The following is a 23,938-nucleotide window of genomic DNA, read 5'->3' as shown; positions in this document are numbered from 1 at the left end:
ACACACACACACACACACACACACACACACCCTTCTTAAAGGGCCTCTGCAGGAAACCACGTTAGGAAAATGCCAGCAGCCTGGCTTTAGAGGTGGGCGTGTGTGGTGAGTGTTTGTGGCTCCCCTGAGACCTGTCCAGGTCATTGGCCATGAGCAGAGGGAGGGAGACGGGCTCACAGGCTGGGAAGGGAAGCTGCCCTGTGGCAGCTGTGCCTCTGCTCAGTCACTGGCCTCCCTGACAGGGCAACTCTGAGGCGCAGATCTGAGTCTTCAGCTGCCCCAGGCCAGATCCGCAGAGCACACTCACCCCGCCCCCAACCATGTTTCCTTCCAGAAGATGAAGGTGTCCATGGAGTGGGGGGTGGGGGGTGGGGGGGGCTGAAGGATAAGAGTCTCCCCCTCTGGCAGCTGCTGGATTTCATGCACATGGACGGAATACATTCAGTGTCTGCAAATGGCCCAGGGCCTAGCTCCACCCCAGTCATGCCCAGCCCTCGCCTCAGGTCATGGCGGGCTGCAGAATGAAGCAGCCTGGCTCCCTGTGAGCCCTCTGCGCTGCTCTAGCTGGGTGGCCTGCTGCCCTCAGGTGCCAGGGAGGGAACTGTGATTCCTCAATCCTGCAAAATTGACAGAGCAGGACAGAGTGGGTGTGGCTGCACAGGCTGATTTCAGGGGTGCTGGGAAGGGGCCCAGCCCATCTTGGCTCACCTGCCTCCTGGCTGTTACTGAATTTTCTTTAACGAGACCCAAATGCTTTCATCCTGAGATTAGCAAGAATGGCCAGGTTACCAGCAGCCTGACTGGTAACCGTGTCAGAGGGGGCTGCTGGGTGTCTCCAAGGATGTTGTCTTGGTCCAGCAGCACTCTGCAGCTCCTGGCCACTCCAGGTGGGGGTCGAGTGTCCCCCGAGTCTCTACTCCCCTCTGAGAATGCCGTGTGTCCACGTTCTCTCCCTTCCAGGATCATTCCTATTTTTCTTATCCACCGGCCTGAGAACAACATCCCTTATGCAACTGTGGAAGAGGAACTAATGGGAGAATTTGTGAAGTATTCCATGAGGGATGGGAAGGAAATAAACTTCTTGAGAAGAGAGTCAGAGGCTGGTCAGAAATGCTGCACCTTCCAGCACTGGGTGTACCAGAAAACAAGCGGCTGCCTCCTGGTCACAGACATGCAGGGTGAGGAGAGAGGCCTGGCCGGGCGGGTGCCTCGGTGTGGATGCTTCCGGGGTGGGAGGGGCTGCTGGGTGCCTTTAAGCACCTCTACCAGCAAAGGTGTTGCTAATGTCTCATCAGAAACAAGGTGTGAGGCCTCCCTGGTGGTGCAAGGGGTTAAGTCTCAGAGCTCTGAAGCCATCACCAGTCACTGCAGCACAAGTTCGACTCCCGGCCAGGGAGGTGACCCCCATGGCACCGCAGACCTCTCCTGTCTCGCTGCTCCCCAGCAGTGCATTCCAGTGTATCGGGCTGTTCTGGTCCCCACTGTCTCTGGTGAATCCTCTCATCTCCCAGCACCCCTGACTGTTTTGTCCCGGCTTCTGTGACCGGGCACAAGAAAGGAAGGCAGGAGGCAGAAAGGCTGAGCAAGCAGAATTTATTGCTCCCAGACAGCAGCTGAGACAGCGCCCCTAGAGTGGGGTCTACAGCTACTGCCAACCCAATAAGGGGGAAGGGTCTCTTATATAGGTCCTAAGCTCAGATTTCAAAGGGGTGACTCATGGCTGTGTCCTTGATGTAAGGCTCAGTTCGTCAACACCTTCAGCTAGTCCCATCCCAGATGCAGGGCCCAGTTAATTTATCACCCTTGGATGCAAGGCCCAATTTATTACCACCCTTATCCAGTCCTCGTCAGCAAATCTTCGCACTTGGTCATTCCCAACACTGACCTATATCCCAACTCTTGGGTAATGCATAAATAAATAAATCTTAAAAAAAAAAACAACAAAAAACAAGGTGCCACAAAGGAGCCTAGAATGACCAGCCCAATGGGGGTACTAAAGTCCATTTTAATAACGGAGCCAGTAATCTTCCTGTCACGGCAGATGACCCAAAGCTGGCTTTCTTGTTCCCTCCTCACAGGCACACATTCAGAAGGATGTATGAAAATCCAGGCGTCCCCAAAGACAAATCAAGATGTATTGTTCATTCGTAGTGGGTTTGGGATTTCAATCTTCCCTGTGAATTTCCATGTTTTCACAATATCCACACCTTTTCAGAATATGTCCACGGTCTGAGTGGAGTTCTCCTAGTTAGGGTTCCCACACAGAGAGCATTGGGTAATGTTGCCTTCGGGGGGGCTCTCAGACCATCCTCTGTTTCATTAACTTGCCGGAAGGACTCACAGACCTTGTGGTTATGGTTTATTATCGTGAAAGAAGGACTTCAACTAGCAAGGGAGGAAGCCAAAGAAACAGATCTGGACAGTCCAGGAGAGCTTCCATTTGTCCTAAAGGTGCTGAGGTCCGCCCTGCTGGGAGAAATCTTACCATCAGCACTGCCGTGACACACCCACTGTAGAAACCATCTGCATATTAGCATTTTACCTAGCGGCAGTGAGGGTGAAGAGCCCCCAAGAGACCCCTACTCTGCTGCATGCAGCCTCGAAGGCCTGTGATCTGGTGAGACACCAGGGACCCTCGGAAGCTGTCACCCCAAACACCCGAGAACTCAAATTCTGGAGCATGAACTCCGATTGCTGCCTGCAGCCTCTCCTCCATCAGAGACGCCTGTAGTGCCTTCTTCCTCAGCTCATGCGCTGTGCCCTGGAGTTGCGATTATTGTCCTCTAGACACCCCAAATAACTTTGAATTTCTAGCAAACCAAAGGAAGTTTCCTTTTAAAGTTCTATTTTTCTAAATAGGCAAAGACCACTGTAGTTGTGAGAAGCCAGAGAAAGCAGTTCTCTAAGTTCAAAGACCTTTAGCCCAATAACTTCTAAAAACTGGACTTGTGTGCCACTTAGAGATGAGATTTTTATACGATTTCCCACCAAAAACGATGTCCAAAGAAGGTTTCTGCAGCTTGGTGTCTTCCCCCACCACCGTCCGTGCAGTAAAAGCTACATTAGCATCGTCACATATGCTCTAGTTCTAGTTGTTATAGCTTTGAAAGAATGACATGAATTAGTTACCAACTGTGCAAAAGTGTTTGAAGTGCTCGGGGCTCCCCCAAACTCTCCCTTGGCTCCCGGGGTGGCACAGACCAGCAGGGTCCCCTTGCTGTTTCTATCTCAGGAACCAGCCTCTGAGCAGCCTGTATTTGTGTCTGCTCCAGGCTGACGCTGCTGGAACAGAGTATCACCCCCTTGGCTTTCCTTCCCAAGCCTCAGAAAACAGCCCCCTACTGGGGACCCATGGAACGACCCTCAGGATTGTTGTTGGGCAGGGTCTGGTGGGGTTCTGTCTTGCCAGCTCCCAGCGGAGCCAGGCCCCTGTGCCAAGCACGAGTCCTTTCAGCACAGCCTGGCTCGCGTGGGCATCAGGAGCAAGTGGAGAAGGGGTGAGACCCAGACCTGGGGCCTGCAGGTCAGGCAGACCGGCTCAAGTCTGTTCTGTTGTTTGGGTTTTGAAAACAACTCTCCCGCCCATGGGTGAGTGGATCAAGGTTAGGCTGAGCACCAAAGGCTACATAGGTTGCTTAGGTGAGACTAGGGTGGAGGGTTGTCCTCTGGTGTTCACAGACACACCCTGGGGAGACAGGCAGAGACAGGTGCTTCCGGCTTTGGCAGGAAGACCTGGAAAGGCCCCTGCACAGCCTGAGCCTCGGAGAGGGATGGCTCACGGCTGCCGTGGACAGTGATGTGGTCTCCCCCTTGCTCTCTGAGAGACTGGGGGCTTTTCCCTGTTCCTTAGCGACGGCCCCCTGCTTCTGCTGGGAGGCAAAAAACAGACTCCTGGATGCTGGGATTCCACCTGCGAGACCTGTGGCCCTTCATGGAATCCGGTTAGGAGCTTAGGTCTCCATTCCATTGTTTTGGCTTCGGTAGCCCCTCACACACCCCAGGGTGGGGTGCTAATGGATTGAAGTTAGGCTCAGCATCAAAGGCTACACCCTACACCCGGGACAAATGCCATCCTCTCCAGGCTGCTGGTGAAAGCCTACCGGCAACTTGGATGTATTTTCCTGACTCTCCAGCTGCCCTACAGAATCTTCCATCCTAGATCAGAAAATGATCTTGATGGAAATGGAAAGTCACTAATTTCCACCGCATGGCCCACTGAGAAGCAAGGCCCCAGACTGAGTTTCTGCTGCCCCAGCTGGAGTTTTCTCCCTGGGGACCTCGGCCACCACCGCCAGGCCCTCTGCACCCGCCACTGCATGCAGGCTCCCCTTCCAGCGGGACCAGACCGCCCTCTGCGTCCTGTCCTGAGCTGCAAGGGTTGGGCTTTGCCTGGAGCCTCCACCATTTGCTCCCAAAAGCCATGTCTCTCAGAACCGCTGGGCAGAGGCCTGCCTTCCCCTGCCGGCCCCCGTACTGGTGCAGGGGTGCCGGTTTCCAGCTCCCCCTCAGAATGGCCTCTGCAGAAGAGCTTGCGGGTCCCTGGTGACACAAACTTTGCCCTTGCTCTTTCCCTGCAGGGGTGGGAATGAAGCTGACTGACGTGGGCATAGCGACACTGGCGAAAGGGTAAGTAGGACAGAAACCCAAGTGCTGCAAAGAACACGAGTCTGTAAAGGAGCTTCACGCTGGAGAGTCTCCCGGGGCTCGGGCAGCCCTTCCTGGCAAGGCCCGTCGCTGGTGGCCCAGGGTGATGATGAACCAGGTGGAAGCTAGGACAGCAGGGGTGGGCTGGCACTGCCCTGGGCACACTGGATGGACGGGCATCCCTGCTGTCCCCTGTGCAGGGCTCCTGTACCAGCCCGTGGACACTGGCTTTTGGTTCTCATCGACAGAAGGGGACTTGGGGTTGTCTTTAGGGTTCCCCCAGTTCCTGTACAGCTGGTTCCTGAAGCTCCATATGTGTTTGATAAAAAAATTGGGGTTTTTCCTCTTCGGGTCTCATCCTGATGGCAGATTAGGCAAGTTTCAGAACGTTATTTAAAATCACTCTGCCAACACAGAGCACAAAACTGCTCAAGGAGTTTCCAAAACCAAAACAAGCTGAAGACAAAGCGATCAAGACACCCTTGAAAAGCGTTCTAACCGCGTCCAGGAACCAGGCTGCATTTTTTCCCCTCCTAATTTAAGAAGAAATCCAATTCCTTGGTTTTGTTTTCAGCTTTAATGTGTCCTCTCTGGCCTGGGACAGCTGCCCAGGGCCCATTAGGAGAGCTGAGGGCTGAGCCCAGAGCTGATTCTGTCCATAAAGTGTTACTGGCCCCTCCCCTGGAGTGGGGGGAAAGGAGGGCCCCCCACAGAGATGGGAGAGAAGGGAATTCTGAAGCAGTGAGCATTTTGGAAGGTGATTAGATCATCAGTCTAGTGACTTTTCTTTAAATTTTTTCTTTTAAGACACAGTCCCCAACCCTATCTCCCTACCCACCTCCGCCCTCTCCCCAAAAAGAAACATTTCTCAGAAGCTCAGTTTGAAAAACTGATCAAAAGGGGAGCTTCTCCAGTCCAAGGCGGCAGGAATGGGAACCCCCGGGAGCCCCTCTCTTCTGGAGTGAAAAACCGCAGCCACCTCCAGCCTCAGATTTGTCAAGTTGGGGGCGGGCAGGTCAGGGCAAGGGGATTCCCACTCACATGAGCAGGGGTTGCCAGAGACGAGGGTCTGGAGAAAGGGGCAGCTCCCCAAGGTTTGAGGGAGACAAGCTTGGAGTTACCATGCGGTGGAGCCAAAGCACAGGTGGGGTGAAGCAGTTGCCCCGCACCCCCCTCACCTCCCTCCCCCCACCCCCATTCTCCACTCCTCACCCTGGTAGCTGGCAGGCAGCGGGCAGGGGGAGGTCCAGCTGGGGAGTGAGGCAGCGCAGAGGGCTTCCAGGGAGGTGGCTCAGCATCGCCAAGCGGGCAAGCACCCTGCACATGCCTGCTTCACCCAGGATGGCGAAAGAGCCTGATCCCGGGGCCCTGGGGCAGGGCCGCCCGCATGAGAAGCTGTGCTGGTCAGAGGTTGCATCACCGGTCTTGAAACACATTAGAAAGCAGAAGAGGGAGGCCTGGGGGGAAGAAACCCCAGGAGGCAAATCTGTCCTAATTATAAAAATCCTAATATTCTGTTTGAAACAGAAAGAAAACATTTCCCAAACTTCGACCCCCCACACCCACCCCACCTTGGCCAGCCTGTGGGAAGGGGAGCCGGTGAGTCTTTACCGAAACTGCTGCTCTGTCTGGACCAGAGTGCTGCTCTCTGGCCACCCCCATTGAGTAACTGCCTTGTTTTTTCTTAATTGGTAAAGTCAGAGGGTGTGATTCTATTTTGGGAGTAAATTGTCACAATCTCATTTTTTTAAAAAAGGGGGCTCTCAAGGCTTCTTGGTTTTAATGGAATTTCACTTGGTAATCCCACGCTTAGCGTAGAAGTCTGTCATCTTTTTCCTGCAGGTGTGCATGTCTGGAAACACACCACCTGCACCTTGATAGCCTTCTTTAGGCAGCACTGAGCATAAAAATTTTGAAGTATGAAGTAGGGCAGATAGGATTGTGCGGCATCTAATAATCTCCAGGCCCACCCAAGGTACAAATTAGAAATGACTCAGCCATTGGACTTCTCTGGAGGGAAGGGAAATGGCTAATACAGAAAGTAACAGCAGAATGGAGAACTGAGCCGTGCAAACGGGAGCCAGTGCACAGAGCATGTGCAGGGCTCCTTTGCTCCTGTGACAGCGGGTCCCGCCCCCCCTCCACCCCCACCCCCCTGCAGTTTCTGGGGAGATAGCAGGATCACCATGTAGCCACCAGAGGGCCCCAGAGCCAATACTTTTGCCCTTGATAGTCTCTGCTTTCCCCACCTCCTTCCCCACCTCTCCAGCTCTTTTCCCTTGCTAGATTGAAGTAAAACAAAGAAAAGTACCCTGCAGATTTCTCCCCAGTCACAAAGGGGAAGGGGGTGACTGCCAGTGCCTTCCTGCAGGGTGAGGCCAGAGGGAGCCTGGAGTGTGCTAGGCTGCATCTCCTGAAGGAAGCTGAGTGGGGGGGCCCTGGACAGAATGGAGAAGGGCTGCTGTCTGCCAGGGGCAGGCGGGCAGAGATGATGCCCAAGTGTGGAGGCAAAAGCGAGGAAGGCAGCTGCCAGGAGACAGCTCTGTCTGCACGCCCGAGAGAGGAGGAGAGATGAAGGCCCCAGGTCAGTCAGCTGAGCTCAAGAAAAGGGATCTACCCTCAAGGCTCAGAGCAGCCCGCTTAACTCCATGGGTTTCGTTTCCTATCAGCAGACAGGCCAACTACCTGGCCCTTCTTGCCTCAGTTAGGAATAACTATATAGTCTATGCACCGTTCATTCCCCCTTCAACTTTCATTTGCAAGTGTCCTGATTTTTTTTTTTAACGACGTCTTCTTTCACCCAAACTCAGGTACAAAGGATTTAAAGGCAACTGTTCCATGACCTTCATTGATCAGTTCAAAGCACTGCACCAGTGTAACAAGTATTGTAAAATGCTGGGGCTGAAGTCGCTGCAGAGTACCAGCCAGAAGCTGAAGAAGCCCAGCGTGGGGAAAAGTAAAATCCAGCCCAGCTCTACAGCAGTCAAGAAGGTGGCATCTGGGACCCCTGCAGAAAAGAACACCTAACCCCTCTGAATGAGCGTGGATGAGCCAGTGGCCAGTGGCCCACACTGTGGGCGGAATCCTGGACACGCCCGGGAGGAATGAGTGGCCCGTGGAGTGCTGTTCCTCTGACCTGCTTCTAAACCCATGCCCTGCTGTCGCCACTGGGATGATTTTGGAGCAGTGTTGGCGACCAGCCTGAGAGAGACAGAGCCAGGGTCATTCTCAAGGACAGTTCATCTTTGTGTACGCCTCTGGCGTTTTCACCGACCTCACGTTGTGTCTGTGTATTTATTTGCACGTGGTTGTGTTGTCAAGGACTTGGTGCTGAGCTGATCTGTCCCCCGTCAAATCCCCAGCCCTGTTGCTTACCTTGGGTTTCTAGACACCTCCAGCTGCTACATGACCAGAAAATGCGAATTCCTTCATGGGGTCACGTCATTGTAATCATGTGGAATATGCTATTGTTGCTAGAGGTGACTTCCCCCAAGTGAGGCCACTTCGTGTCACTCTTCACACATCCAGTTGTAGTATTCTGGTTAATTAAATTCATATTTAAACAAAAAGGGGAAGGTGCATCTGTTAGCACAGACACTGAGTTTTTAGAATATGTGCCATATTTCACAATCCCCCAGGACTAGTACATTCAGTCATTTCCTAATTAAGCTTAATGGGGCACAAAATAGCTCTATTTCACCCCATCTTCTTATAGCACAACTTTGGCTCCATCACTTTCTACTTTGCCCTTTAAACCCAGATTTCCTAACCCGAGGGCTGCCCGCTGCTGGCCTGGTGGGTCTACTCCTGCCGGGGCTCCCAGGGCGTTCTGGGCAGGACCATAAGGCCACCCAAACCTGACCTTCAGGGGAGATGCGTAGCTTTTTCCTTGCACAAATAATAGGGTGAGGGTGCAGTGGGCTCACTTACTCCAAAGAGGGTGTTCTGGGATCTCAGAAATGGCCACACCCATTGCCACTGTTTTAGTTCAGTTTGTATCACGTCTAGTTCTTGCCCATTTATTTCCATGACTGTGCGCTGGTGGTGGGAGGGAAGGTTTGGTCAAGGCACCCAGCAAGGACGTGTGTGGGACTTGCTGCCTGCAAGGGGTTGGGGGAGGGTGTGGTCACAGACGCAAAGCATCTCAGCTCCCTGTAGTGCCCAGACAGTGGAGATCTGTGACCCGCAATAACAAACAAAAGCCCTCCCTGCAGCAGGCTCTCACTAATGAGAACGGCGGAGTGATGAGGACAGCCTGTGGTGGGGCGCGGGGCGGGCCCAGCTTCCTCCGGGTTGGCCTTCTTATTGTCTCAGCGCCTCTCCAGCCTGGCTCCTGCAAGCTCACGACAGCAAAGGCTTTCAACAGATTCTATTCAAAAGAATGCCAAAGGAAGCAATCATTATTTCTAATGATAAGTAACTCTTTTCCAAATACCCATGCTGTTTTGTGTGTTGGGGCGCATGTTGGGCTGTGTGCAGGAAAGGGGGTCTGTGTGGGGGGGAACAGCCTGGTGCTGGCTGCTTCCTCTATGTGTTCTGTTCTGGGGACCACGTGCGTGGTCACACGTCTCTCCCATTTGAATCTGCCGATGCCACGAAGACTTGAAGTTTTAAAAAAAATCTAAAGAAACACAAAACCTCTTCTGCTTCTCCCCACAGGGCACATTTTCCAAGTCTTTGCTCAAGCAGCACTGACACCCTCTGAGAGTCTGCTTGTTCTAGAGTTTGTCAAAGCTGCAGAGCAGGAGGCGGTGAGGCTCACTGCGTGTCCTGCTGGCGTGGCGTCCATATTGCGGCGAGTGACAGGGGTGTCAAGGGCTAATCGGTCACTCGGACGGAGAATTCTTCAGCCTGTTTTTCATGAGAGCCCACAGACAGACAAGACACCACCTCAGGCCCTTTTAAAAATCCTCATGTTCTTGATCAGATGGGACTCAGAGGTGCTACTCCATGTTTCTGGTTTAGGGCTCTGATCTGTGGGCAGCAATTGGCGGGGTTAGCTCACCTCACCTCACTCTGTGCCCACCACTCCTCTCTGTCCAGTCTCCAGTGCAGTAGGTGGGGGCTCCTTCCCCCGTTAAGTTGCCCACAGAGCTTTCCCTGGTGTCCCTATGGGTTTCCTGGGGCTGCTATCACAAAGTGCCCCAGACTGGGTGAGTCACACAGCAGAAACTGCCTCACACTCTGGAGCTGGGACTCCCAGTCAAGGTGTGGGCTTGGGGAGGGATCCCCTTGGGGCTCCTCGCCCTCATTTTGCTAGATCCTTAACTTCTGCCTTCACACAGCTTCTTCCCGTGTGTGTGTGTGTGTGTGTGTGTGTGTCCAAATTTCCTCCTTTGCTAAGGACGCCCGCCATCTTGAACTTGGGTCTGCCCTCATGGTCTATTTTAACTGGGTTAAGACCCTGACTCTAAATCAGACTCATGCCCAGCTGGAGGCAGAGACTCTAACAGAGGAGTTTACAGGCCATGATGTAGCCTGGACTGACACAAGCTATGCAATCTCTATCGACTGACATATTCCGGATGGAGGCAGAAATGCTCTGAAAAATCAGACTTTCCACACTAATCCAAATTTCCTCCTTTGCTAAGGACGCCCGCCATCTTGAACTTGGGTTTGCCCTCATGGTCTATTTTAAGTGGGTTAAAACCCTAACTCTAAATCAGACTCATGCCCAGCTGGAGGCAGAGACTCTAACAGAGGAGTTTACAGACGTGATGTAGCCTGGACAGTGGCCTTTTGTGTCCACATCCATTAACCTGGGTTTGCTCAGGCCAGGAGAGCAGGAGATAAAGGCGGGGATCGGGGTGGGGGTGTGTGCGCTGGCTCTCCCAGGGCCTTCTTCTGTCATCAGGGTGGGTAGTAACCCCCATAGATGTTCCTGCTCACGGGGAGCCCGCCTACACCCCCAGCCATTTGTGTGTGCTTCATTGCCCAGGGCGATGAGGGCACTGAGCACCCTGCCCTGTGCTTCCGGTGCTTCCTGACTGAAGAGAGACTAAGATTTGTGCAGTTTTCCTTCCTGTCCCATGAGAAGTCGCCAGTGCTCACACCATCTTCTAACACACTGCGTGGTTGACTTATTGATTTTATTTCATGATTTATCTCCCCATTAAAATGTAAAAACTTTGGGGATAGAGCTTTTTCTCTCTCTACTGATGGATCCAGAACATCTAGAAGTGCCTGGATCCCAGCAGATGCTTCATAAATATTTGCTGAATCAATTGCTCTGCCTCCTCCCCGAGGCCCCATGTTGTCCATGTTACCCAGTGGATGTTCTCGGGAAATTTGAGACTGAGGGATAGAGTCTGTTTCTCCACCTCCCCCCCTCCCCACCTTTAAAAATGGAAACCTGTAAATCCGCCTGGCTCACGGCCCTGACCGGCCCTCCAGCTCTTACTGCAGCTCCAGCTGGACTGATAGGCCTCGCCAGAAGCAGAGTGAGTGTCGGTCTCTCCTGGTTCTCTCAGCTCCTCCAGGCTTCTCTTCACCTGGCCTGTCCTTGTGTTTTTATGTTTTTCCTCTTTGGTAGTTCCGTAAGTAACTGAGAAGACGTAGTCACTCTACCTCGTCCCTCTTCCCTCATCAGTTCCAGATTTACTAGGGAGCTCTGGGCACAACAGGAGAGCATGAATGTGGGCAGTGCCACCTTGCAGCACTCCAGAAGCTGCTGGCCACGTGGAGAACATCATCCCTGGGTGTGGGCAGCAAGTCAAGCTGGATGTCAACTTGTGAATTGTCAAAGCCATTCACTTCAAACCCAGACAACCTCAGAACAGTTCCTCTCAGAAGCCCAGAACCATCACCCAAAGGCCTAGCCGGTATCTCTCCCTGAATACCTAGACTATCACCCATTGGACTCTGGATTCCCCTACCTGCTGCCTCCACAGACCGGGGCTGGAGTCTCCAGACTCAGTTGTAATACTTACCGGCTGTTTGAGTTTGGAGAGTCACATCATTGCTCTGGGCCTCAACTTCCACATCTGATAAATGGGCATAATGGCACCTTTTCTGTTGAAATATAATTGACATGTAACATTAGTTTCAGGTAGACATCATGGTTTGATATTTGTATATACTATACCTGCACATATTACTACACTTGCACATATTATAGTTTTGATATCCTGTATCTATTGTGAAATGATAACTCTAGTTGACATCCATCCACACATTTTTTTCTTGTGATGAGAACTTTTAAGATCTGTTCACTTAACAACCTTGAAACTTGTAGTACAATAGTTAACACTGGTCATCACGCTCAGGACATTTATTTTATAACTGGGAGTTATACTACAACTTTGGACCCCTTCACCCACTTTGCCCAGCCTCCCGATCCCCCTACTTCTGGTACCAACAATTTGTTCTCTCTGTCCATGAGAACATTTGTGTTTTTGTTTAGATTCCATGTGTAAGTGAAATTCTACCAAATAGGTTTCTTTCTGTCTGGCCTATTTCACTTAGTCTAATGTGGTGATACCTAGCTGGCAGGGATATGAGAATTTATGTATAAAAAAAAGTCTGACCTAGAGTGACTTTCAATGATTATGAATCATTGCTATAACTGCTAAGCTGTGATGTATTTTTTAGCCTGGAGAAGCTATTTATCTAGAAATATCTATATCTCATTCATAATAGAGGAATGAGTTTCATAAATCATTTTACAATTCACCATTGGGGAAAACAGCACAATAAAACATCACCTAAAAATGACTTACAGCTGCAAGTGAATTATAGTTCTCCCTGTTATTGATATTATAAAAGAAGGGAAGTAAGAAGAAGTCGTGGCAAATGAGCGGTTTATGTAACACAATTTTTTTTTGTTTGGTTTTCAAACGTTATTTCACTCCCTTGTCTCAGTCCCATCTCAGCTGTGGCAAATGATCGGTTTATGTAACACAATTTTTTTTTTGTTTGGTTTTCAAATGTTATTTCACACCCTTGTCTCAGTCCCATCTTCCACAACTCCTCTATTAATCCCCGACCCCAGTCTCTTTAGGGGGTTAGGCCATCAAGGGCTTAGCAGTGACTGCACACACATCATCTCTCAAAAACTTACTTTCCAGCCTCAAGAGGCGTCTGCCTCTTGGAACAGGCCCCGGCCTGACTGATGGACCATGTGAAGTATCTCCAAGCTGTACTTCTGTGAGTGGCTTTGATCAATAGTTCTTCCAGCGAATTTTGAGCAAGGCATAGACGGAGGTGATAGGGCAGCGGAGCGAAGAAGAGAAGGCAGCACCAGTGGGGAGGATCTTGAGAACCAGAGAAGGCCCTCTTTCTCTGCTGGGCAAGAGCAAGCAGCTGTGATGCCTCGTGGAGGAAGGAAACAGAGGAGCAGCTGTGGGCATGGTGGAGGAGGGAGCTTGCCCAGTGCTTGGGCACCTGGCCGGGTTTTGTAGATTCATAAGGGGCACGTTTAGGTAGTGGTTTGTCTTGGGCAGCTGGAGAATGGGTGCTTGTCCAAGTAGGAGGCAGGATGGCAGAGAGAAGGGTACTTCACCTCCAGGGGCATCTCTGGGCCAAGAAGCAGGAGAGCACCGGAGAGCACCAGAGAAATGCTGTGTCTAAAGGGCTCAGAAGTCAGTCGTGCAGAGCCTGGCTGGCCCCTGCTGGAAAGGAGAAACACTAGCAAGGCGGCAGCAGCTGGAGACCCCCCTCCAGGGCTCTCAGGCCAGACCCACCCTGCAGACCAGTCACCTCTGCCCTGGAGAAGCAGGATGGGCTGCACCTGCTGGAGATGGCAACATCGAGCAGGTTCTGTCAGGCAGAGGCATCTGTGCAGCGGGAGCTCTTTGCAGGTCACCCCAGACACTTCTCAGTACCCCAGAACACAGAAAAGCCTGCCCTGGATGGTCCTTTCCTGCAGCTTCCAGAAGGTCGTGCCGTTTGGTCTTCATTTGTGTCTGTATTTTGTATTATATAATATACATATGTATTATATAATATACATATAATACACACGATACACGTATGGAATAGCATACTACATAATAGACATATGACGCATACCATTATACCATATGATATACACCTCTTGCCAACGGTGCCTGATGATAGGGGCTTAAAGACTATTGTTCCTGTGTCTGCGTGACAGGAAACCAAGCAATCAAATACACCCCTGATGGCTCTAGGGGTCTGCATAGCCCCTCTTACCCCTGAAGACGGGGTTATTGTCTTGTCATTTGGGAGGGAGGGGCGTGTGCACTTGGGAAGGGGGTCAGCCCCTCGCAGGCACAGATGGACGTAGGCACAGGTGGACATTAGCTCATCGCGCCTGGACACTCCAGGGACCAGAGCCAGCAGCCCTCATGAGCCCCCCAAAGTGACCTGGAAACAGCTCTGGGAGCTCGTGAAATCGCAACAAACTCCATTTAGTTAGCTCAGCCTCCAGGAGGGACCTCCACCCTCCCCACCCCCACTCCCCCTGCCTCAGGCTGAGAAGCCAACCCTCCTCACAGAACTGTATGCATCTGAGAAGACAGTGGGGAGGGGGAGAGGGACCTAAACTGTGGCTTGTCTTCTGCTCCTTTTTCCATCCCTACTACAATCATCCCTTTCTCCTCAAGACTATTTCAGCCTCCCTGCTACTGCAACAGTCCACATGAGGAAGACGGGAAAAGAAGGCCCCTCATTTCACTCTTTCCACCCAACACCCTCTCTCTCTACTTCAGAACCAGAACACAGTGTGGCTCCAGTGTGCGGTGCTTCCTTAAATCCCTGCGTTTCCCAGGCCCAGCAGCTGGGCGTGGCTACAAATCCTGTTTCTACCCAGAGATTAGAGCCTGTTTGTGGTGTTGTTTAAAGGGGATTGAACTGGGAGTAATTACCCTTTTACCCTTCACCCTTTTGGTTTTTCCCACCTGGAACATGAACTTGACACCGGAGCTATGGCTGTCATGCGGTGATGGCCAGAAGGAAGAACCCCAGCCGGGAAGACACAATTTAGCAGTGGGCACAGCCCTGAGTCCTTCCCACTGAGCGTTTAGGGAAGGAGAGGCAAAGCTTCGTTTTGTCTAAGTCACTTGTTACTTGATACATACTTTGGTGTATGTTGTTCTTGTTTAAAAATAAAGTCCTCAGGCCCTCCCTGGTGGCGCAGCTGGTAAATGCACAGCACTGAGAAGCTAAAGCCACTTCCTCATGAGTTCGATTCCCGCCTGCCCCGGAGGTGACCACATGGCGTGGCAGACCTCTCCTGACCCGCCCGCTGCTCCCCTCAGCAGTGTACTTCGTAGATCTCCCTGTTCTGCTCCCCACTCTGTCTCTGGTGAAGCCTCTCGCTGCCCGTGAGCCTCTGGGAGAAACAAATAAATAAATCTTTAAAAAAAAAAAAATAAAGTCCTCAAAGTCAATCAACAGAGAGCATCTTGCCAACTGATACCTCCTCTTGCTGTGGTGCTGGCTTTGGGCTGTGCGTTAGTCACTGAGTGTGCTTCACAACGTCAGCGGCTCAGAGCATCTTACGAAACTAGTCTGGGGCACGGCCTGGCAGAGAATTTTTAAAGCTCTCAGTCTGATGTACAGCTAAGGGTGAGAAGACTTCAGTTCTCTTCCATGGCCAGAGTCAGTGGCTGTTGGGTTCCCTTCCTCACTCTTCTTAAACCCTAACAAGTGCCCCCTTGACACAGCCTGCCCCAAGGAGCACATCAGAATCACCTGCAGGGCTTGTTAAAACTCAGGAGCTGGCAGGGCACATGCTTAGCGAAATAAGCTAGAAAGAAAAAGAAAAATACTGGATGGTTTCACTCATAACAGGAGTGTAAGGGATCAGGGAAAAAAAAGTAATTGTAATAAAGTAAAAATGATCAACTTAGAACTATAAGCCAGAGACATTCTATGCGGGAGGAGAGTTCCTCCCTCCTTCCTCTGAAAATTCTCCTCCCTTCAAGTTTATATTCGGATGTCACCTCCTCCAGGAAGTCTTCTTTGAAGACTTCTGTGGTGCAGGTCTGTGCCCAGAGAGCCTCTGGCACAGCTGTCCTATTGCCTGTGGACACTTGGACCTCATGGAATCTCTATTCTTCTAAAAGTTGACGTGTGTTGCCCAGGGCCTGACTCGTGGAGGGTGGCTTCAGGCAGGTTGGGCCTCCGCTCTGTGCAACATGACCCGGGCTGGTCCCAGAGGCCCTAGAATGTCCTTCGTGACCCAAAGCTCCCTCCTGAGCTCAGGCTTGTCCTTTGTCAGCCTCATGAGGGCAAAGGACGGCGACATCTTGGCTGGTGTCTGGCATGAGATATGCACAGCGCAGTTGCTCAGATGATTAAAGACAAGGTGTCTGACAGGCAAAAAGCCAGTGGGTGACAGCTGCATAATTAGAACAGGAGGAACGCTGGTGACGATGAAATATTGATCAGCAGAATATCATCTGAAGACGGGGTCATGGCCCTGGAGACATGCATACAATTTTTTTCCCCCCACTGACAGTAATATGTCTATTATGGGCTAGGCTACTCTAAGAAGTAGTTTATTTGTAATCTTTAAATCAATGCACTGCAAATAAGTCTTCATTCCAGTTTTATTGTAGTGCTGTACGAAAAGCATAGCAGGATGGTTAGTCAATGTTCTTTCTCATTCAGTTTTTAAAATCTCAAGTACTTGCAAACTCTTAATATCTATACCATCAGATTAGAACAGTAAGTAAAATAACCAATTTCTTAGTAAGTAACATCTTAAAATTCAAATGCATTTAAAACTTGCTTTGATTTTTTTTTAAATTCTTCACTTGTAATCCAGCGTTTATTTTTATATCATACTCATGTATGCTTACGATTTAAAGTTAGTATATTCCTTTGATGGAAAAACGGGAAATCTCTCTCCTGCGTGCGCTATATGGGATAATATTCAAGTCCACGAGGAAAATCCCACCTTCTTGTTTGTGCAAATGGCTCCATCTGTGATCATCTACATGCTAGATGAGGAAACCCAGGAAGCTTCCCACAGGTCCAACTACATGTTTGGTTCATCAGAAACACCTGAGAACTATAGCTAATTTAGAACTAGATGGCATTTCAAAGAGCCCGAATGAATCCCACAAGTTTCTAAAAAAAAAAAAAAAAAACTTCCAGTGGACTAAGGACAGTTAATGACTCATGCGATCATTTTGGGGATGGTGGCTGTTATTTTTTATTTTTTTTTAAGATTTATTTATTTGTGCATACAGAACTGGGGTACAAGCCAGAGGTGCAGGGGTGGTGAGATGGTTCACCAGAGACAGAGTGGGGAGCAGAACAGGCGGACTGAAGAAGTACACTGCTGAGGGGAGCAGCAGGCAGGTCAGGAGAGGCCTGCCATGCCTTGTGGGTCACCTGCCTGGCCTGGGGATCATCTGGGGATACTGAAGTTGCATTGACTAGCTTCAGCTTTGTAGTGCTGTGTCCTAACCCCTTGCACTATCAGGGAGGGCTCTGATGGCTTTTTTTTTTTTTTAAAGATTTTATTTATTTATTCATACAGAACTGGGTTACAGACCAGAGATGCGGAGGGTGAGAGGATTCACCAGAGACAGAGCAGGGAGCAGAACAGGCAGATTGATGCAGTACACTGCTGAGGGGAGCAGCGGGCGGGTCAGGAGAGGTCTGCCGCGCCATGTGGTCACCTTGGGGGCAGGCGGGGATCGAACTCATGTGGAAGTGGCTTAAGCCTCTTAGTGCTGTGCCTCAACCCGCTGCGCAACCAGGGAGGGCCCCCTGATGGCTGTTTTTAAGGAGTGCAAGTTCAAACCTGGAACATTAAATGTCATTTTATATTAATTTAAACGAAACAATCTGGGCAAATGGAGATGGTTGGCGAATACCAATAAAGCTTTACTTATGGACACTGAAATTTGAATTTCATGTAAATTCCACATGTTATGAAATAGTATTCTTTTGATTTTTTTTCAGTAATTTTAGCTTTCACTTGGATGTTTGGGCAACTTTATTACTGAGGTGACATCAATTTATAACACTGTATATGATTTAGGGGTCTTGGTTCATAACTTTCAGATGTTTGTCAACATACCACCGCCACCACCAAAGCACCCACAGTCTTTCAGCAAATTCAGTGGGAATCTCTTCCCTTTGTATCTCACTTTTCAGTCATTTCTAGATACTAAGCATGCCCTCTTCACAGCAAAACAGGTGTCAGTGTAAGTGACAAGCCAGGTCAACTCCTGGTACTGAGGGTCCATTCGTCGAATGCAAGGCCACCATGCCTGCCTCTGCCTCCCTCAGCCCACTGCCAGGGATCCACCTGCCCATCTCTCTGGCATCATCTGCTTGCTCCTCAGGTCCCTGCCACAGGCTGATTGCAAGTTCTTTGGCTGTTCTAAAACCAGCAGCCTATGTTGTGGAAGGAAAACTCTGCCCCACCAGGAACACACAGCTCACCTGGGAAATCCACTTCTCTGGCTCAGAAGTCCAAACTGGGACACAAGGAGGGAGGAAGTCACTTGTCACCCCTGAATAAACTGAACGATACCCAGAGGAAGCAGGCAAGTAGAGTCCATTGAGTAAGAGAGGCTGTGACACCCCAGAATGAGCAGAAGATACCAGAAGCAGTAGTTACAGAGAAACAGAAATTGTAGGGAATGCTGGGGGCAGAAAGAGCCTGAAGAGAAGAATCTGAATCACAGATTGGTAAGGGCTTGATTTCATGCCACAGCACTGGGCTGACCAGATAGTCCCGTCTCTGGCACATCCACAGATTCTACGTGCCCACTTTCCTCTAGAACCTGCTACTGACTGTTTGGGAAGTCCTATGTGATATCTGCTCCTTTATGGCTGTGTGGTCCCTTCCAGAATTCTTTTCCCCAGCTCAGTATCTTGTAATTGTAGGCATTTAAGAAACATTGTTGTAAGAATGAATTACTTGTGCTAACCTCAGGGAAATAATGTTACTGGCAATAAATCCTTCCTAACACAGCATCTCACCTAGCACACCACTTACAGCCATGTCCTTTGGGATACACCCAAGTGTCTTCCAAGCATTCCCCAACCCAATGTGTCACTTTAATTGCTCAGCTCAGGACCAGATCTGAGATAGCCTGAGCTTCTTCAGAGAGGTAAGAGAGGTCAGGAAAATCTCTGCTCCAGGTGGTTATACTGAGTGAGAAGGACTTTAAATACAGTAGCTCTCCCTGGTGGTGCAGCACTAAGAAGCTTCAGCATGAGTTCAATCCCACCCCAGAAGTGACCCGCATGGCTCGGCAGACCTCTCCTGACCACCCGCTGCTCCCCTCAGCAGTGGACTTTGTCGATCTGCCTGTTCTGCTCCCCACTCTGTCTCTGGTGAAGCCTCTCACCGCCTCTGCACCTCTGGCCTGTACCCCAGTTCTGTATGCACAAATAAATAAATCTTTTTAAAAAAATATAGTAGCTGGCACATCCAAACAGGGGAGAGCATCTCCTCAGTCTTTGCATTGGCTGCAGTTGCAAGCCTGGTACAAGAGCAGGACTGTATGTGCCGCCTGAAGACCCGCAACCTAAAAAATGGGAAGGGTTTCAATTAGCTCTTGATTGGGCTAATGTGGCAGAAAAGTGAGAAGGAAGGACTCTTCCTCTAGGTATAACAAGGTTAGTTCTTGTCTGGTGTAGTTAATGAGTCAATAAACACTCAATAGCCAAACAGAGCACGCCTCTCGCTCTTCCCCTGAAGCCTCTGAAAACTCACTTTATCAAAATTAATGCTGGATTCTGCCATCAGGGGAAGATCTTAATGCAACCGACTTGGGATATTCAGGAAGCAAACTTAATCCTATTACAAAACAGGCATTATTGGGCTCTCCTTGGTGGTGCAACGGGTTAAAGCACCGCATTATGAAGCTATCGGAAGCCACCGCAGCGTGAGTTTGATCCCATGCCAGGGAGGTGACCCACATGGCGCAGCAGACCTCTCCAGACCCGCCCACTGCTCCCCTCAGCAGTGTGTTTCAGTCGATCTGCCTGTTCTGCTCCCCACTCTGTCTCTGGTGAATCCTCTCAGCAACCACACCTCTAGCCTGTACCCCAGTTCTGTAAACATAAATAAAACAAATCTTAAAAAGAAAAAAGGGTGTTATTATGTGTACAGCAATATCCAACCACTAGGGGCAGTATCTCCAGGAGAGAGTGGCCCAGGGCTTGAAGAGCTGGAAAACAGGGTGGTGCTCACTGCAGCCCAAATGGGAGATCACTGAGGGGGAAGGGGTGAAGCTCAGTTAAATTTTAGAGGGTTGAGATTTTTTTTTTAAGGATTTATTTATTCATGCATACAGAGCTGGGGCACAGGCCAGAGCCACAGGGGCAGTGAGAGGCTTCACCAGAGACAAGAGTGGGGAGCAGAACAGGCAGATGGACGAAGTACACTGCTGAGGGGAGCAGCCGGTGGGTCAGAGGAGGTCTGCGGAGCAATGTGGGTCACCTCCCTGGTGGGGGATCAAACTAGTGCTGCAGTGGCTTCTGAGCACTTCATAATGTGATGCTTTAACCCCTTGCGCCACCAGGAGAGCCCTAATTATTTATTTATTTATTTTAAAGATTTATTTATTTGTGCATACAGAACTGGGGTACAGGCCAGAGATGTGGAGGGTGAGAGGATTCACCAGGTACAGAGTGGGGAGCAGAACAGGCAGATCGATGAAGTACACTGCTGAGGGGAGCAGCGGGCGGGTCAGGAGAGGTCTGCCACGCCATGTGGTCTCCTCCGGGGCAGGCGGGGATCGAACTCATGCGGAAGTGGCTTCAGCTTCCTAGTGCTGTGCTTTAACCCACTGCGCCACCAGGCGTTGAGATTTTAAGACCACTTTACCCAACTCCTCTGAAGAACTAAAATTCTTCACATACACGTGCAGTATAGATACACACACACAGACACGTACCTGTTTCAGTCACTTGCCTCATCTTTGTCTGAGGATATTTGGCTGCACTTTTTAATGCAGGAAGAAAAACACCACCAAAAAAACTCTAATCGAGTTGTTCTTTGCAGGGAATTGCTGGGGAATGCTTTGAAACTTGAAGTTCATGTAAAAAAATAAAAATACTACATTTCTCCAGACAGATTGATTAGTGAGAAAGCCAAAAAGAATTTTAATAATGACATGTATGCCAGGTGCACACACAGGAGAAACCCGGTGTGACGAGTAAAGGGGAGAGCATCCTTTGGAAATATGAAGGAGCCAGTATTTAGATGAATAAAAGAAGGGGATTTTCCAGGCCTCCAGCCTGGCTCCCGCCAGCCTGTGACTCCTCCTTTTAACCCTTTCTAGGTGGGCAGGAACCATAAGACATGCAGGATGAGGTGATACAGCCACAGACTGACTGAACAACCTCGGGAATGTTCCTCAGCCTCCCTCAGCTCACTTGCTCATCTGGACAAAGACAACATTGATTCCCAGTTCTAACATTCTATATGCTTCTGATTCAGGGACATCAGAGAGAAACTTAAACAAGGCTCAGAAAAATGTGTAGCCGAATGATTTGCGTATAGTAACAGCCATGCTATTTCACAAAACCTCCTCGGGGGCTGGATGGGACATTGGACTGGCCTAAGTGTCGACTGTCGTAGGCGAGGTACACATTGTACAGATGAGAGGATTCACGGGGCCCCACCAGCAGGATTCACAGAGCGAAGGAAGGCCTGTCTCCTGGGGGGAAGCCTCTCAGTGAGGCTGCCAGCCTCTGAGCTGCCTCCCCGGGTGGTGTGATTTTAACTGAGCTTCCAAATGGACTCTTTCATCGTGCACACCACATTTAGAAGCCACAACGTCCCCTGTAATGCTTTACTGGAGGCAATGCAGTAATCATCCTAGTGGGGAGTGGGGGTGGAAGAGATGAAAATGACCTGACACGGGTGTGTAACCAGAGATTTGGAGCAGCAGTGCTGTGTTAGATTGGCTTGAAGGAGGGAAGTGGAAGCCGAGCCTTCCAAGGTGTTCCTTGGAGACCTACAGAAAGAGCAGGCCCTGATCTTGGATGCAAAACAAGCTCAGGCAGCCATCACAGCCAGCCTCCATGCGAGCCATTTTGTGGCAAAGCCCAGAATGCCCCGGCGCCTGCTCCCTGTTTCATTACATTTGAGCAAGTGGGAGCCAGAAGGAAGGCCTTGGGAGGCCACCTTTGCCTTGTCCTGAGCCTGGGAAAGGTTTGGAATCGGAGCTGCTGGCCAGTCAAGGCCTCGTCCACTGACTGGGTCACTACATTGGGTGGGCCTCATCTGAACTGTTTGACCAGCCCCTGCCTGACCCCCCAAAGCTCACACTGTGACACTGTCACAGTGTCCGGCATTCTCTGCCCCACAGAGGCTCACGAGGAAAGGTGTGCCGTGGCCTGCTTTCTCTTACTCGACAGATTTGCCTCTGAGCGTCTCCACCAAGCAGACGGGAGAGCTGAGGATGTTGACCACACACTGGTGGGGTGAAATGGCAGTGCATTCATTATTGGGCTCGGGGCTCTGGCTCTCGTCTGACAATGGATGGAGCCATGGGATGTGGAAGAGGCTTCAGGGACTGCTCTTCTTTTCACAGAAGGCCCCCAGCCTCAGAGCCTTGGGGTGCATCATGGCTGTGTGGTCCATACTCCTGTGGTGTCTTTAGCAAGGTACTTGATATAATTTTGCAAAATCTTGCTCATTTGGGTTCCCGAAGAACCTCGCTGGAACAATTATGATGGCCCCTAGCAGAAGGTGAGCCAGTGACCGCCATGTCTGGAAAGGATGCCCAGACACATTTAATTGAAAAGTGTCCCAGTGCCCAGGGCCTGGCAGACGTAAGAGCTGTGCCGTATGGATTCATTTGATAAATGAATGGCTAATGAACTCGTTTATGGTGGTTTCTCCAATCCTTTCCATTTGATTAACCATAGAGATTATTCAGCCTAGTGACAGGAGAGAAGCTTTAGCTCAGCACAAACAGACCCTATTCCCTACTTCAAAGTAAGGAATTCTTTTGGAGAGAGTGTGTTCCAAACCAGACCACCCAGTGTGTCCGAGAGTCCCAGGAGCTGCGTGGGTTTTAAATGTTCACATCTGCTCTGGCAGCTCTAAAATAGTCCTCATATGATTTCCTCATGGTAATTCACTGAAGCGAAAGGAAGAAGGACCTAGCATACAAATTCAGTAAGCAGTCTGGTAATTGATTAAAATCAGCAGAAATCAGATCTGTCCTAGAATTTTCTGAAAGGTCAGTGAAGCCATGTGCAAGCTTATTGGAAAATTATTTCTAATGATGAAAAGTGCAGGAACCACCTTCCTAATTTTTGCACTTACGAGTCTGTGGCTTGCAAAGCCTAGACTCAAAACGGTTTTAATTTCCTGCAGCTGATGCTTCCCCAGTCTTAAATTTCTACTCAGTAAGCATGAGTCCAACAGTGGCCATGGCCGGGCCTTGTACCAGGTGCTTGGGGACATGCAATTTTATTTTTTTAAGCCTGGGCCAAAGAAGCGTTTCCTTTCCCTTTTTGGGAGAGGAGTCTCCCAAAACTTGGGGGGAAGAATCTTTTTACAGCCGACCAGCATCCCTGTGCCTCATTCCCTCCTTGCTCCCTCTTAACCTCAGAGACCTGAGATAGTAATTGATGTTGTCTGGTCTTTGCAAGTGTTTTACTTGTCAAAAGTGTTAACGCTATGTGGATGTCCAATCTTTGTTTTTATAGTTCTGACTTACTTTGCTACACACAATTTTCTCAAAGTCTTCTATCTTGTTGAAAAATGACAGCGTTGCATCCTTTCTTACGGCTGTATAATATTTCACAGTGTGTATACACCACATCTTCTTGATCTGCAATCTTTTATTAACTCAGGAAAACAAAAAAAAGTATTCATCAGCTAAAGTGTTTAACAACAGCAGGAGAGAGGCCAAGACTGATGGCTGCTTATGGGCAAAAAGCTCGAATGTGTTCATAATCCCACATGACCAGGAGCGCGGCTCTAGGTGATGCTACTTGCCAAGGCATTTAGTGAGCGGAAGGATTGCTTAACAGTAGCTATTTAGTGTGATAATGGCGTTTGATACTTTGGACACAAACACCATTGTCACACTCCACAGCTCTGCTAAGGAAAATCTACGCCCGTGAAGGTGTTAACTGCACCTCCCACCATTGGCACTGAGGGCCTCAGTGACCTGGCCAGCTCCATTCGTGACCTGAGCAGAGAAAAAAAGGGGTGGATGGGAGCATTGTGAACAATGAATACAAAGAGATAACGATGTCGGGCTTCTGGGCCTCCATGGTGATGAAGGAGTTAAGTCTCAATGCTTTCATCACGTCAGCCTGAGTTCGATCCCAGCCCGGAGCTGACACACATGGCACAGCAGACCTTTCCTGACCCACCCGCTGCTCCCCT

General features: G+C 50.1%; 1 protein-coding gene across 1 annotated transcript in view; it reads left to right on the top strand.

The window, feature by feature from the left end:
* Positions 1-8,180, top strand: part of ALPK2 (alpha-kinase 2) — a 71,660-nt gene extending 63,480 nt beyond the window's left edge. Inside the window, exons 11-13 of the mRNA XM_004684016.2 lie at positions 961-1,178; positions 4,578-4,626; positions 7,455-8,180. Coding sequence (XP_004684073.1) covers positions 961-1,178; positions 4,578-4,626; positions 7,455-7,671 — 484 coding nt within the window. The 3' untranslated portion in view covers positions 7,672-8,180. The remainder of the gene's footprint in view (positions 1-960; positions 1,179-4,577; positions 4,627-7,454) is intronic.
* Positions 8,181-23,938: the final 15,758 nt, after the last annotated feature.

The sequence above is a fragment of the Condylura cristata genome, unplaced genomic scaffold, assembly GCF_000260355.1.
Source record: "Condylura cristata isolate star-nosed mole 26May11 unplaced genomic scaffold, ConCri1.0 scaffold00016, whole genome shotgun sequence".
Lineage (NCBI taxonomy): Eukaryota > Metazoa > Chordata > Mammalia > Eulipotyphla > Talpidae > Condylura > Condylura cristata.
Note: the sequence above shows the minus strand (reverse complement) of the source record. Positions and strands in the feature narration are given on the sequence as shown.